Source organism: Rhinolophus ferrumequinum, chromosome 6 (assembly GCF_004115265.2).
Source record: "Rhinolophus ferrumequinum isolate MPI-CBG mRhiFer1 chromosome 6, mRhiFer1_v1.p, whole genome shotgun sequence".
Lineage (NCBI taxonomy): Eukaryota > Metazoa > Chordata > Mammalia > Chiroptera > Rhinolophidae > Rhinolophus > Rhinolophus ferrumequinum.
In genome coordinates, this window is record NC_046289.1 from 54,328,145 (window position 1) to 54,345,456 (window position 17,312).

The 17,312-nt window shown below is 36.9% G+C and overlaps 1 protein-coding gene across 5 annotated transcripts in view; it reads right to left on the reverse strand.

Moving 5' to 3' along the window:
• Window positions 1-17,312, reverse strand: part of UNC13C (unc-13 homolog C) — a 498,413-nt gene that overhangs the window by 460,404 nt on the left and 20,697 nt on the right. For 4 of the 5 annotated variants that reach the window (XM_033109141.1, XM_033109144.1, XM_033109142.1 and 1 more), the window contains one exon: window positions 6,139-9,383. In XM_033109141.1, the coding sequence (XP_032965032.1) occupies window positions 6,139-9,127 (2,989 nt within the window). In that variant the 5' untranslated portion in view covers window positions 9,128-9,383. Of the gene's footprint in view, window positions 1-6,138; window positions 9,384-17,312 lie in introns of those variants that run through there. The other variant, XM_033109145.1, reaches the window with a different exon arrangement.

Sequence of the window (17,312 nt, forward strand, 5' to 3'; positions counted from 1 at the left end):
TACAAGCTTAAATGCTTGAGCCATGCCCTATCATGACTACACTTGCCCACACTTCAATGGGATGTAATGGAGACGGTATCAGACTTTGTATTCTGTCAGCTGCACATCAGATTTCATCAATACTCTTAGCTGTGTGAACTTAGACCTGCTTTTGTTTCTCTGAGACTCAGTTGTCTCATTTGTAAAGTAGAGCTAGTATTACCTCTTCCCAAGATTGTAGTGAGGTTTAAATATGTACTTAAATTTACTAGACCTGAATGTGATAGGAAAGCATTAAATATGTGTTGATTGCCTTCCCTTTCTCTTAGTTCCATTTCATACCAGAGTATACTTTAAGATCTTGGGCTCTACTTGGAACTAATCTCTTATACACACCACCATTACCTATCACCCTTCTCAGGGTTCTTTGAGTCTCAGTACTGTCTCCTAGAAGAATTAGCCTTTTGGGCTTTGTATCTAGTAAGAAGTAGAGACACCAGATGTTTCTCGGCCTCTTGGGACCCTTTGGTACTGTAACCCTCGCAGGTCTCCTTTTTAGATCACAGTCTTTTACAAAAACCAAGTTATATTATAGGGAATTCTAGAGTATATAGAGGTAAACAATACTACGCCAAAAGTGTATTGCTATGTACTGCATTTTAATGGCACATTTTACAAATGGGTGGCCTTCCACTATTACCAATACTGCTATACTTGCTTTGAAGAAATATATAGTAGTAGCAGTAGCAGTAGTAGTAGTAACAGTAATAATACAAACACACCTCAAACTTGCAAAAACAGATAAAATGTAGCATATGTGGGATGATAGGGATTTATTTGTAGGCAAAATTATACATTGAGTGGTTCCTATAGTACAATCTCCTGGGACTTTTGAAATAGGTGATTTCTAAAATTTTAAATTACACACACCTTTCAAGAAATAGATGTATGAAGACCCCATCTCTCCTGACCTGGACTCTCTGCAGTGAGACCCAGATACACCCTAAAGTTTGAGAAGCACTTCTTTATAGATTAGGGCCAACAAGGCCCAAACACTTACTTGAAATACTTATTCTTCTTAAACATTAATCCTGAAATTTAAGTAATTCTGAATAGGTTTTTGGAGATGTGTAGATAACATAACCATTGAAAGAATAGCTAGCATTCTCATAGAGTGAGATGTGAATCAGAGGAAGTAAAAATTATGTTTTCACTTTCAATTATGTTTTCCCTATTATACTATAGTAAAATATATATAATCAAAAATGTTCTTTTAATTGAAAGAAATAAAATTAAAGTCTATTTGGAATCTAAGTGTTCTCCATCTTATACGGAACAAGATAGCCCAGCAATTTAGAGAGAAGGCTAACATTTATTTATCTATTCAACAACTATTTAATGAAGATTTACTCTATACCAGATGGTGGGCAGGCTCTGGTATTACAATAGCAATAGAATGAAAAATTCACTCGTTGACCTTGCAATGTAGAGATCTACAATAATCAAATAATTATACAAAATTTACAACAGTGCTAGGTGCTATGAGAATAAAGCACCTGAACTGACTGAGAATTCATGAGTTCCTAACTCCTCTAAACTGGAGTAAACCAATTGATTTAGCAATTCCACATCTAGGAATTTATCCTACATACATGGTATCTCAGTAGCTCACAGATAGATAATGGAGTTGCATTGTTTGTGAGTTTGTAAAAAACTTAACTGTTCAATGATAGGGGACTGAGCCAATAATTTAGGCAATAACTATATAGTAAAAATCTTTGTGTCATTAAAAAAATTAATAGGTAATAAAATGAGAAGATCTTTCAAATACTATGTAATGCATGAAAAAAAGAGGTGCAGAACAACATGAATACATGACAGGCTAATACCATTTATGTTAAAAGAAAATAAAGGAGTGGATATATTTATGCATACAGAGAGTCAAGAACAAATTATCTTTCTCTAAAGAATGGGAGGAGCTATCTATTTCACTTTTCACTGAAATTTGTAGGATTTTGTTTTATTGTGTTTGTGTGTGTGTGTGTGTGTGTGTGTTATTTACAAGAGCACATATAATTCATAAATAACACATTCAATTTTGGATACATATCCCTGGGCTTCATCACATGACCATTACAAAATCAAAATGTTTGGTGATAGGATCCTAATAATTTGTAATTTTACAACAACACTATGGGAACAGCAACTGCTGTACTACTAGAGCTGCTAAATGATTCTAACAACCACCCAGGTTGGGAACCAGTGGTCTAACATAGTAAAGTACAATCTGAGGAAAAATTTTTACATTCAAGTTCCTATACTTATCAAGAACCAAAATATTTCCACAAAGCTCTATAACAATTCAGAAAACAAAATGTACATCCTGATAAAAATATTAGTACTTATGCTAATTGTAGATGTCACAGTCTCTTTCAGAATCTACAGAAGACTGGAAATGACATTTGAAGTCAAAACAAGATTTTTGATCTGCTAGAAAAATTTACTTTAAACTGACTTTAGACTCTAATTCAGGTAAAGAGTGTTCAGACTTCAAATACATCATCCTGCAAGCAGCTATTGTGCAATATTTATTGGGCTCCACAAGTCTTAATTTATAAGATGAACCAAGCATTTGAAGAAAAAAAAAAAAGAGAATTAACTATTTCATTTAAAACCTCAACCTCAGTGCCTTTCATATTACTACTAATTTCTCAAGAAAATCCATTAGTTGGGATAAATCTTGTGGCTAACACTGCTCTCTATTTTCAGTCATGTTTTTCCACCTTCGAACATAAATAAAACAATCTTTGAAATGAACGAGCACATGGCTGCTCTAAATAACCAAAATAACCATCCATTTAATTCTAGATCCACTCCTTACTAGTTGTATGACATTGAATAAGTTATAAAACTTTTCAGCAACTCAGTTTCCTCACCTGTAAAATGGGATAATAATAGAATCAAATTCATAGTTGTGGTGTAAGAAGTAATAGAAGTAAAACAGATAAACTGCTTAGAAAGTGCCTGGTATATAATAGTGCTCAATAATAAGCTTTTATATCTAAACATACTTCTGAACTCTCAGAATATAAAATCATAATCTTAGCAATTGAGGTCACTGTTTGGATTCACCTTTGACCGCAAAGCTTGTACCTTTTGTTTAGTATCATGCTTCCCTTGATTCAGGCATCCATCCAACACATATTAACTCAGTGCCATCTCTGGATGAAGCATTGGTCTAGGCACAGTGTAAATGAAAGGATAAAAAAGACAAGACCTCTTACCTCTAGATTAGAGTGGAGTATAGAACATGAAAAGTGTGCATAGTCATGACATAAGGTAGAAGCCCATGCCATAAGAGGCAGGTACATGGGAATTCAGAGGAGACAACAGTTAATCCCAGTTAACAGGTGGTACAGGGCTGGAAGTGGGGCTCAAATAGTCACCACCATGTTGTGGGGTTCAGATCAGCTACACCAAACGTGCCACTCAGCAGTGTCCAGAAACACGGGAAGACTGTGACCTCATGGAGACTGTGGCTACACACACTCTCAGGTCTCTCTTCACGGGCACGCTGCTCAAGGAGAAGGTTCTCAGAAACACCGGCACCAAATACCCATGTATATAAACATTGGGGTCTTTAAAATTCTTCTTTACCAGGACCCGGAAGACAAAAGTTGAAATAAATAATTCAAATTTATGATCTTATAATTCCATTAAAGCTTTGTCAGGGGAACAGCTTTGTCAGGGGAACAGCATCCCACATTGTTTACAGCAAAAGCTCCACAGTTCAATCTTGCCAGGTTTGTAATGGAGAAAAGCTAGCGCTGCTACCTAGTGGTGCCTGGATAGTCATGGAGAGAAAACTATGTTGGCATTTTCCCAAAGCCCAGTAAGCAGATGGCCATGGACACAAAATCTATCCTGACAATTCACACCTCATTGGGATGCTATGAGGAAGGAAGGGGACTGACACAAAATGCCCTTTTTTGGCTGCCCTTCCTCCTGAGGCATATTGGTGGCGCAGGAGGGGGACGATTAACTGACTGCTGCCAAAAGGAGAAGAGATGGCCTTTAAAATCTAGGCTACTGCAGCCTCCTGGGTAGTCAATCTGGTGCCTTTCAAGCAACCAGAGAGGCATCTTAAAGATGTGTGTCTGATTTCCTCCGGGATATTTGATACCTACTAGATTCCATTCAAAGCTGACTCACAGGATAACAAGCCAAGCTCTAAAATGGTGGAGGGGTGTGAGTCCTCCGTAGCCAGACCTGGTATGTCAGATAAATGGCACAAGATTGTTTGACCTATTTTAGCAGTTCGTTTGTGTTTTCTAAGGATAAGTGCCAGTGGATAACTGGGTTGTTAGCTAGTTTAAGTGTCATTAGTGTTACCAGTAACACTGTATTTTGCAGAGGTTTACTAATTCGAATTTTTTAAAAAGTTGGTCAAGATCCATTTTTTTCTGAAACTTATAGTCTTGTCACATTTATAAAATTGCCTAACATTTCAGATACTTTAACCCATTGGCATTAAAACATGCATTTATTTATATCACAACAGATGCACTCACACATACACACACACATGCTTAATCTTAATATGCCTTTGAGCAGACTTCTGTGAATCCACAGTAAATGAAATACAATGTCAAACTGCTGGCCTATGTCCTAAGAAACTATCGACTGAGTTTTAGTAAAAAGGATATCTAACTATTAACAGTTATTCTGAAATAAAATAGATATTATTCCAGTATGAATTATATTTACATAAAATTTTGACTACTTTGCAGTTTCAAATCAGTTTTAAATCTATTTGAGAAGTCTACCCTGATAAAGAAATCACAATCAATTCACCCAAGACCCCCTTGATTTATATTGTTTTTTAAATAAATTACATAGAATGTGTTGTTTTAAGTAGACAGATTTTTAGAGCAGAGCACCATAATTGTTATTGCAATTGTCTTAGGGCCTAAAATAGTTTAAAAATAAAGATATCTAGTTATTCAAAGATTCACCCATATCAACCAGAAAATGGCCAGTTTGGAATATTGTCTGATCACAATTATGTCAAGACACAGAAGCCGTAATTACTGGCTGAAGAAATTTTTATATTATTTCATGATAACTAGTAACACTTGATCACTTAAATATATACCTTTATGAAACATATAGAGTAAATATTTTAATTAAAAGTAACAATGTCATAATCAAGGAAAGCATCAATAATATATAATTCATTAAAATTAAGATTATATCAAACTATCCCAAAGATAAAAAGTGATAAGCATGCAAATAAAATAAATGGTAAGGGATTGAGGGAAACGCAGAAGAAGTTTGGTTGAGGAATTAAAAGTAAACATATTTTTTTATTTATATGCACTACTTTTCAAAAGAGTGTGATCTCAAATTGTTCCCCTGGGAAATCAAGTAAAATTGTTAGGTAGGGTACACTTTTCATTTCCATAATCAGCAAGACACTTCTACTTCACTCTTCAGGAGAATTTCTCTACCGCCTTACTGACTCCTCCTCAGAGTGACTTGTGACCACTCAGGCCTGGCCCAGGGCTCCACGGCCCTCCCTCAGCTGCATGGATGGGTAGTGAGGATGGGTAGTGAGGAAGACCTCCTCGCTGCATGGAGGTCTGCGGTCCTCCATGGGACTAGTTAAGGTTGGCCGTGCAGACACAACTCTTCCTACTGGCAGGCCCCTACTTGTAAATTTGATGGAACAGGAGTGATAAATCTGGGAGTCCATCTTTCCTAATTCTTTAAGATTAACTATACCTTTCTCCACATTGCTGTAAACCTAATAGTACCAAAGAGTAGACCCTAGGCTGTTCTTTGATTTCACTCATCCTTTCTTTGATAACTGATGCCACAAAGCTAATTAATATAAAATGGAATTTATACTAATCCTAGAAGACAAACATTGATCCATAGAGTGTAGGGCTCATTTCAGTATGACCTATTTGAAAACACTTTGATTAGAAATCATCAAGCCCAATTTTTCAGGAGAGCTGTCTGGGTAAAATAAAATCCTTCTCAGAATAAACATGCAAATTCCTTGCAAATAAATTCTTTCTACCACGAATAAACACAGAACATCCTCTAAATGTTAAAACACAATTAGCTCATAATGTATCATTTAAACATGAGTACCTCCGGCCAGGATCTTCTCTTCCAATTCTGCCATTTGCTTCTTGTAGGCTCTCAAAGCCGCTTCTTTGAAAGAGGGACGAATTCTCTTTGGCTTTGTGATTTCCACTGGCTGTTCAGGGATGTTTTGATTTTCATCTTCTTTTATTTCCATTTCAGTTAATGTTTCATTGAAGGGTTCCAACTCTCCTTCAGGAACAACATCATCTGCCTGCCCATCATAACCCTCATCTTGTGGAGTTTCATAAGGTGTTTCATAAGAAGGGTGATCATATTCTTGCATTGGTTCATCTGTTTCAGTAATACTAGTCCTATTTTCTAGCTTAGCAAGAACTTGTTCCATCACTTCAACATAATCTGTTTCATTACCCGCCACTGGTTCACTGTAGTCCTCTTCATCTTCTGCTTTGTAGTAATAAGGCTCTGTGTAAACATCAGAGTCCAGGGTGGTACTTGATTCATTTGCAGTTGATTGGGATAATGTCAGAAATCTCCCCATGAGGGAAGAGCCACTGTCCTCATACCCACTGAGACTTTGTGTGCTTTTGTTCCATACCACTTCCAAGGCCGATTTAGCTCGCTGTAGTGTAGATCCAAATTTGGGGAAGCTGAAAGCCTTATCAGAAAGGTCAATGCTTAATCGACTATGCCAAGATTTGGGCGGCGCATCCTCGGAATCATCACTTTGCAATTCAGTTTGACTTCGATACATTGTGGACAACTGGTTTTGATTTTGGTACAAGTCATTAGAATTAGCTTCCTGATAAGAATCATATTGGCCAATCCATTGGCCTTGTGGTTCATTATCCAACCCAGGGCATGGAGATGAGTTGTCATCTTGGGTTAGGTCATAGCTCTCAGAGTCATCCTGAAGGTCACTGTGACACTTTCCCAAGTCTTCTAGTTCTTTATTGTACACATCTAGTTGTTGATCAGACAGACTGTTTGTGTCATAATCAAAAGCTTCCTGGGTGGATGAATCTAAACCTAAATCAGCTCCTTGCTCTACTTGATTCCATTCCTTCCATGGAGAAAGATCCTCATGTAAAGAGAGCTGAGAATCACTGTAATGGCTTTGGTCTCCAGATGCACATACCATGCCATTACTCATCCCACTATCCACAGTTTCTGTGTTCCCAATTTCACTCTGCCTTTGGACACCCTGACGAGCCCCATTCAAAAGTAAGTCCTGAGGACTGTCATACAAGGTGTGTGTACACTCCTGTTTCCTCTGCCAAAGTTCCCGGTCTGAAGATGACAGAAGGGAGCTTCCATTAGTTCTAGTGAAAAACTGATTTTCTGAAAAATCTTCTGAGTAAGATTGACACAGTTTGGAAAAATCTGATTCAGAACGACTAAGTTTAGGAGTAAAAAAATCACTCTGTGAGTGCCAGAGGGGTGTTGCATCTGCATAATGGGTTGTGGTTTGTTTTTCCAGGTCATCCAAGTCTGGCAAGTGTGAGGAAATTTTACCATAATCTGATTTATTTGAAATTCTGCTACTACTGGCAGTTTTATTCTTGGCTCTTGCATTGTGTGATTTTGAACTTGACTTGGAAATATTTTCCTTTGTTGAAAACTCTGACTTGGAAAGTACAGCATAATTGTTTCTGTTGAGATCAGATTCCAGCTCTCTATCACTGTCATCAGGTAACTGCCAATTGTTCTTCTTGATTTTGGGCTCTGGAGTAGATAACTTTATATCCATGCTTTCATATGTCTGGGAGGATGGTATCCCTCTCTCTTTTCTTTCTCTGATGTCATGAGTAAGAATATCTGTTGAGATTCCGATACCTGATCCTTTGAGTTTATATGATTTTTTTAAGACAGAATCCCTTTGCTGAGGGGTTTCAAAATACACAAGTATGGGTCGAGGCTTTGCGTTTGGGCAGTCCCTTTGGTGTCCTATCCTCTGAGCAAGTTCAATTTTAATAACATTCGGTGCATCTGAAAAACCCATTTTATCTATTAGAATTTGGTACACCACACTTTCAACATATTCAAATCTTTCTTCAGGAACATTTAAAAATCTCAGGCTTGCCTTGCTACCCATATGACCTAAGTGTTTAATATAATCATGGATGTCCCTGGTTTCCCTCCGAGACTGGACAAACCCCGTACGTAGCTGTTCAATTTCACTTTGTACGACCTCCACACTGCTGGAGATCTCATCGATGGAATGCTTGAGAGCATTGACATGCCCTCGTAGTTCAGAAAGTTCTGTTTCGATCTGACTTATTCCCTGAAGTTCCTTAAAGATCATTTCCATGACATCATGTGTTTGGCTAATACAGCCAGAGGAACTGAATCCTGGCTCCAGAGCATTTGTCTTTGGGTTTCGGGCAGTTCTGTCCAAAGATTTGCTTCTTATTCCCCAGGTTTTCTTCATTGTGCTCAACTCAGAATCTGAGGAGACACAGTCTTGACTCTTTTTCCATTTCCTCAGTTTGCGTAAAGCTCCTAGTTTTAAGCTATGCAGAGTGCGTTCCCCGTCAGAGCTGCCCTCAGAGGGTGCCAGGCTGCTTGAACTCTTTCTATTACGTCTAACTGGCATCATGTGTGTTGGTTGTGCCTGGTTTTCTGTACTACTCCTTAGTTCATTGAGTGATTCCGGGTAGGAACTCTCAATTGAGGATAACTCTTGAAGCAGATCCTCATCACTGTTGGTTACATTAATATTTTTTCGTAGGCCATTGGCAATGGCTACTCGGTAACTGAATGTTGGGGAGAGGGAAAATTCTTTGTTAGCTTCATCTTCTTCAGTGGATAAGTTGCGAGTGGATGAACACTTTGCAAGCTTCTTTACAGTGCTTTTCAAGGTATTAGAAAGTTTGGGGGTTTGGGTCTGGCCAGCAGTAGGAAAGTCTTGATCGTTTTTCTGCTGACGATTCTCTTTTTTTTTAATTGTATTTCCCAATTTCTTTGTAAACATTCCTTTGCAAAGCTTATATATGTAAGGTACAATCAGGATCTTGAAAAGATTAGCCACCATGGAGAGCAATTAGTGCAAACTTTTCTACCCCAAAGACATAAAGAAGGTATCAGGGTGAGGATCTGTAAATCCAAGGCAAGCATCACTGTTCAGATGTTCTTTGAATCACTGAAAATAGTGGGAAGGGCACCCGTGGCTCTGCCACAGTGTCACTGTTCTGTGAAAACCAGAATCAAAGCTCCATTTATGAAAGACATTCTCTCTTGGAGGAGGGGTTTCATGATCTCTGTCATTTCCACATGACTTCATGTAGTGTCTAAAAGAAAGCAACGTTAAAATGAGGATCAGAATTCAATTCTAGACTTAGCCCTTTCTAACATTTTCCAAAAGTATTCAAGGTACACAATGTGTGCAAAATTACAGGGGTGGGGGCAGGGGAATATCTGAATGTTACTTTTGAACGTATCTGAACTGTTACACAGTTACTCTTAAAACAACTATAAAGCAAATCAGTACCTATACGTATGTTTAAATTATAATTTTATTTCTAAATTAACTATTGGTGGACACAATTGAAATGGTAATAAAAGATAATGATTATTTAGAAAAGGTTGTGTAAGATGACAGGCAAATTTAAAAAGCTATATTGACTTCACGATATTATAATTCCCACATTATTGCTTTTCCAAAATTACATTTACTTAGATAAACATAAGCTTTTCAATTAAAATGTATTCCTCCAACCCCAGACGTTTAAAAGACATCAAATTAATATTATCCACGTATGTGAGGCCTTTTCTTATTTAAAAAATCTTTAACTTTTCTAGGTATTCAATGATTTGGAATTTCTTAAATAATGATTAAAGTAATCCAAGTAAAAAATATTTAATATGACAAAATAAATACCAATAGGAAATATATCTTGTATAGCCATCAAATTTGTCAATGGAATATCATAAGTTGAAAAAGAAACTGAAGGTTATATCGAATTAGGCATTATAGCAACAAGAAATTGAACAGGAAAATATATTTGAAAATGCATAATCCATCCAAGTTTTGAGAAGACATGACTGTAGAAAGCAGATCCATCCTAACCAACTAGGGCAGCCTTGTGGCAGATGGCAGGAAACCCATCTCCAGGGCTTGGACCGGGTTAGACACAGGTTCCAAATCACAAAAAGAAATTGTGCCACAAATACAATGTGCCTACAGAGAATCAAGAATTCGTCAGATATAATGTATCTTATGATTTGGTGTTTTATATGGCAAATGGCCTGACAAGTAAATAATCTATATGATGGCTAATTTCTTGAATTACAGGAAGAAGAAGGAGGAGGAGGTGGGTGCAGAAAGATTCCATTAATTTTGCTGGTTCACTCGCAGTGTGCCTTGCATGTGACAGGTATGCATATAAAATCTTGTTCAATTTAACTTACGACTTTATTGTAGAAACGTATCACAGAATAATGCTAACAGTCAAAAGCCTTTGCTGACATTGGACTACGTATTTCAGTAGTTAAATAATCTATTTAATTCTTTCAAGAACACGTCATAAACTACATATTGTTTTAGGAGCCGGGTTCCTCTCAGCTCCCTCCACTTGGAAATCTGCCATTTTCACTTCACTCAGGCTCTGCGGGGAACTGGGGAACACATGCTCTGGCCAGAAGCCAAGCTTCACGAGAGACAGGGTCATGTAAGTGAAAAAGAGAAGCAAAAAGATGGAAGAGAGAAAGAGACTGACTAAAGAAGCACAGGTCTTCTGGGTTTCATAAGCTGTCCGAGTTCCCTTCCTCTTGTCTGAAACAATTTGGTGTTCATTCACAATTATTCATACAAGCCTGGACTTGTTTTCTACTAATAAAAATGCCAAGGAATTGATTCCTGAATTAAGTTTAAAATATCTTTCTTGTACCCCCATGTGACCTTCCTTCGTGGAGAAAAGACTTTGGAAAGATAAGTAGCAGTAGGATAGATAAATTATTTAAAAACCAACTTTGGTAGAATAAACTGTTCTATGTACTAAGCATTCAATCTAAGATCCAGGGTCTCCCAAGCCTAGAAACAAATACCTACTTTTTGTTTAAATGAAAGCAGTGATTTTGTCAATGCTTCTGATATTTTCATGAAATTATGTCTAGACTTCCTGACTGCATTACTCATTCAGAACTACTGTTCTAGGCAATGTTTGTTGAAAAAAATTTGAGCAGGAAAATTTTACCTGATTCGAAGTCCTGCCTCAAAAAACACACAAAAAAACACAAACCCAAGGGGATGCACCCACTGTTGCACACACTAATTCTCCTGTTCTATATTCCAACCACAAAGAAAAACTTATTATTCACTAAGGCTCCACGCTCTTTTAAACCTCAGTGACTTTTCTGTTCTCTTTACCTAGAATATCAATCATGTCCAGCCCTCCCTGTCTGTAAAAATTGTATTTAAACTAAAATCATCTGTCCTATGAAAACTTCACCAACCACCCAAACTGAGCTTTTCTCTCTCTTTTTGCCACACTCTTCACAACCCAGTTCATAGACATTCTAATTTCTGTCTCCATCTGCTGGACTATGTCCTCTTTCGGGATAAAAACTATGACTTGTCCAATTTTAAACATCCTGAACCCAGTACACATAATAAACACTCAATAAATGTTTATTAAAGAACTGGTCCAATGGGTACAAAGTTTCAGTTATGCAAGTTGAATAAATCTTAGGGAGCTACAGCATATTGTCTATAGTTAATAACACTGTATTGCATACCTAAAGTTTTTACGGAGAGAGCAGATCTTATGTTAAGTGTTCATATCACAAAATAATGATAAAGAAAGAAGGAAAGGCAGGAGGAAACTTTTGGAGATGATGGATACGTTCTTGGCATAGACTGTAGTGATGGTCTCACAGATGTATACTCACATCCAAATTCATTTAAAAAAATAAAAGAAAAGAATTGGCCCACATTTCAGCTATTTGCTAAATATCTTCACCTATGTAGTTGGCCCAAATTAAACTATATCCCAGACCTAATCATTTTCATGAATTACTAGTCTCGATTAATATTATCGTATTGATCTGCTTACCCAAGACATATACCCAGGAATCATTCTAGATGAATGACTCCTGAGTACATTCTAGATTGATATCATTCTAGATTCACACGACCCAACCCTATCCACACTTGATGTGAATATATCACCTCATCCCAGGAGTAATGCCTTAGTTTTGAACTGCATAATTTCTCACTGGACTATTGTAACTGTATCTTATATGGCTTTTCTAACTAATTTGGCCTTCTCTCAACTCCTCCTAAGATTAATATATTCTTAAAAGATATAAATCCTCCTACTCAAAACACTGTCTGTCTTAGCAGACTCATTTCCTACTACTTACTTCCACAGGCACATCTGCCCCAGCCACACTGAAGTAGTAACAGTTCCTTGATTATCATATTGTTGCCTCACAAATGTACCTTTTTTCATGCTTTTCCTTCTGTCTCCATGAATATCTCTAGAATATCTATCTATCTATTTATCTATATTTTAGGTAAGATTTAAGTCTTTGGGAAGAAGATCTTTGAGAGAGATTAAAATACTAGACTATGTTTTTATATGAAACCTCAGTAATGATATTTATTATTAACTATGTGCCAAGCACTATGTATGTAATTTTCTAAAATTTACCTCATTTTCATTTCACTCCCATAGTAATTGTGTGAAATGAGTATTATTTTTCCAGATAAAGAAGATGGGGTTTAAAGTTTTTAGGAAACCTGACTTAGATCATGCAGCTACCAGGTAACACAGCTTTGATTCCAAGCCCCAGATTTGGACTGCAAGTGTATAAACCCCAAACTAATATTAGGGTTGAATGGGGAATACAATATATTTTTTGCAGGTATATCAACAAATTCATTTTGTAAGAGATCTATTTAATATGACTCTAAAGCTGGGTCCCCTCACAGGCTAAAAGAGCTAATGAACTTTTAAACAGTCAGCGATTTTATTGTTAAATAATTACCATAATTAAGTTAAAGTATTCCCAAATCAATAAACAATTTTATGTTTCTTATCAAATTCAGGAAAGTAGGTAAACGGGGTATGTAGGTGTTAATTTGAGAGAGAGAGAGAGAGAGAGAGAGAGAGAGAGAGAGAGAGAGAGAGAGAGAGAGAGAGAGAGAGAGAGAGAGAAAGGAGACACGATCTGACATAGCCCGACTAGGTCTCCTCCACAGCCTTGCCCTCTCCACTTAAGCCTGATGCTTGCCTCCCAGTTCTTGACTCTGATCTCCTAGATTGCCACCTTTGGCCTAGGAACCCCACGTGTATCACCTGCGTGTCAGACCTACTATTATGTATCTGCTTAATCCCTGCCCCTAGCCCTATAGCTTAACCTCACTTTCCCCGCCCCTTTATTTGCATCAAGTTTGCGTTAAACTCAGGGACTGTGCTAGGACGGTAATTAATCCTCCACCAGAATAGAGCAAGAAAGCCTCTGCTTCTCACTACAGCACCGCCTCAGCAGTGAATACCCTGTACTATAGGATTGCTGGTTTACATTTTTTCCCAAAAATACATAAAAGAAACACATACAAATGGTTCCCCAAATAGCGGTTCAACAGTAAATTCCTGGTGATTTGGAAAGTCCTGACAGAAAGTTCCCATCAGGTGGGGGAAGAGCTGCTGCAGCAGAGAGGGAGTGAACCTACGCAAGTGCAGGGAGGTTCCTCAGAGCAAGACGGCCCGTGGACAGCGCTAACCAGCACGCTGACCACGCAACTTCATAAACACAGCAAAGGAGGACACCAGGGAAACTGAGGATGGAGGGGAAAGCTAGCCACACCAAGAGCTAGTGAGGAGCCATAGGGATTGACGAAAGGTAGCCACAGAAGAGTTGAAACCAGGCAGGGGATGAGAAGATAACCGGACGCTAAAAATCAAGTTTTCAAAAGCATCTTCTGGAATTTTTGCATTGGGTAAATAAAGATTTATACCTGTTTTGTATCTTTTTTTTTCATGTGCAGGTATAAAAGAACTGTATGCATAATATAACTGACAGTCACAGGGGTGACCGTGACGATGAAAATTGCTGGAACACAGTAACATGTAAAACGATGTTCTTGTGAATGATTCACTTTCTTTTGCCTCATGATAAGGCAAAAAGAATAAACCAATACATATTAATGTTTTCCAACAAAAATGATCAAACCAGAAAGTGATTAACAGGCTTATCCTTAGCTAGTACACTTAAAAAAATAAAAATAAACAGAGAGACCCATTTCTCCAAGAATAAAGGCCAGATGATGTATGTCCTCCTTAATATAGTTAATCAGATATTTTGTGAATTTCTTCATTGAACTATAGCCCATCTGTATTTTTTACTCACTTTTATCATTGCTCTTTGGGTTAGGAGTAAACAATGACATCTAGTACTAGTATTTCTATAAACACTTGGGAATCTACAAAGTATTTTGTGTGTATCAAGTCATATGCTCTTCATGGTAACCTTGTAAGGGTATTATCTCCATTATGGTTAGATATGGTGAGTCTCATAGATGCTAAAGTAGTTGCCTGAATCTCCTGTTTCAAAGCTTCCTTCCTTCACTGTAATAACTTACATTCTCCTTACTTTAGACCTTTAATATTGCAGTAGCTTACTGATCCCCTAAAGTAATATTCTCCACCATTCCAAACCATCCCATGAACTGATTTCCGTCTAATCTTTCTTCCTTAAATGTCATTTTCCTTTCTTAATCTCCTACTAAAGACTATTTCACATCCTCTATTCTGGGCCACTCATGATTCCACGGATCCACTAAGCTTATTCTTTTGTATTTGTTCTTCACTCTGCCTAGAATGTCCCCAGCTAATCTGGTCTCAATCTTCAAAGGACAGATAAAGACTAATCTTTTCCACAAAAGTTAAGTCATCTTTTTTTTTACCTACAGTCCTTATAGTCTGAACCACGATATTTAGCCCTTAATTAATCTCTTTATTTACCAAAAAAGCCTTGTACATGATTTTCCATTTTTAATATATATTATATGCCAGACACTGTCTTGAGTGTTCAGTGTAGCTTACTATATTAATGTTTGGTAGCAATCTCTGCAGTAGCCACTGTTATTAATCCCCATTATACAGATGAAGAAACTGAAAACCTGAGTAGCTAGCCCAAAGCCACACAGTTCAGAAATGAGGCAGCTAGAATTGCAACCCAAATTAATTGGCCTCAGAGTCCATTCCACTAAGTAAATCTATAACAAGAAATTATGAATATTGCTTGCAAATTGGTACATCGATTAGATGCCCATATATCTAATTAATGAAATCTAAAGAGCTCTACACTTTCAGAGTCTCAATAAAAATGTGTTCACAAAGTATTCCTTATAGATGATTAGGTGCAACTAGCTCACTTTGTTCAGTTATTTCTACCTATCCAAAAATTAATTCTAACACAAATAGCATACCTTAAAAGCAACACAATGGGTGAGTAATTAGTGAAAATTTCAGACTAATTTCTAATTGGCCAATAAGTACATGGAAATGTCTTCTACCACATTAATTCAATTGCTGGGAAAATGCAAATTGAAAACCAAAATGAGATACTATTTCATACACACAAAAATGACTACAATGTAAAAAGACTGGCTATACCAAATGCTGAAAAGGGTGTAGAGAAACTGAAACTTTTATATATTACAGAGCCCAATGTTAAAGAATACAATCACTTTAGAAAGTTTTTGAGTTTCTTATGAAGTTAAACCTACATTTACACTATGACCCAGCAATTACATTTCTAAGTATTTACCCAAGAGAAATTAAGACATATTTTTTCAAACAAAATTGTATGATAATTTCTATGGCAGTTTTATTAATAATAGTCCAACATTGGGGAAATATCCATCAGGAAAAGAATGAATATAGAAATTAGAGTATATCAAAATAATGGAATACTAATCAGGAATAAAACAGAATCAACCACTATTACATGTACACTTCAAAAATATTATGTTGAGCAAATGAAGCCAGACAAAAAAGAGTAAGTATTCTATGATTCCATTTATATTAAGTTCAAAGCAAGACTAATCTGTGGTAATAAAAATTTGAAAAGTTGTTGCCTATGAAGAGTGAGGATTGACTTGAAGGAGAAGGAGACATGAGAAAACTTTTGAGAATGATAGAAGTGCTCTGTAACTTAATTGGGGTAGTAGGTACATTCAGTTTTTAAAATTCTTTAAATTACTTAAGTCGTATTCCAATGAAAATAGGTAAATAAAAATATAAACAAAAACATAACATGTACATTGATAATGGAATAGCATATGAGAAGCAATTTCATGAAATGGTGGAAAATGGTTTAATTAATTGTTGTATAAAAATTAGGTCTCCTTTTAGTTGCCCCATTTCGTATCATTTCAGAGCATGCAACACACAGAAAAAGTAGTTGAACAATGCACTCAAAGACATGAAGTTCTAAACAGAAAGACAACATGGTTGGGCAACAAACGTTCTTTAAACATTCAGCCTCATCACAAAGCCCAGGCCACAATTCTCATATCTACTTGGAAATCCTGTAGTTGACATAGAAAAGCCTCTTTGACTAAGGACAGATTGAAGCTATCCAGTCACCCAATTGGAACAATTTCAGTGAGTCTTCAGAAAGATATTTATTTCAAAGCTGTGCATCTCTAAGGTACAAAAGTCTCCTCTTTCCAAGGGTCATCTCTCCTGTGCTCTAGATGGACTCATCACCTCTAAGGTAATGCTCCAGCAATTACCTCTTCTCTTGCTCATATCATAAGTGTCTTTCTCTCTACAGAGTCCATCCAAGCTAAGCAATAAGTATGTTAACATCTCATCCTATTGTAAAACAAACAAACAAACAAAAGATAGCCTCCAGCCTTCCTTCAACATCATCACCTTCTCAGGCTATTGCACCTTCCACCTAACTCTTCCAAAGCATTAGAGACCTGCTGTCTGTACTTTCTCATGAGTCCATCTTCAACGTCTTGCTGTCTGGTTCCAATCCCACAACTCTACTAAAATTTCTCTTTTGGGGGGGCATGAATAATATTTGTATAAAACCTTAATAATATTTGTATAAAACCCCCAAGATTAAGTAGCCTCTCTGGACATCGCTATTTTAACCGGAGTGGTCAAATAATGGAAACTGGACCAATCAAGTTTTGTCTCTTGGGAACTGGGAGTCGGAACATGGAAACTCTCAGATTTTTAGGCATTTCAACAAGA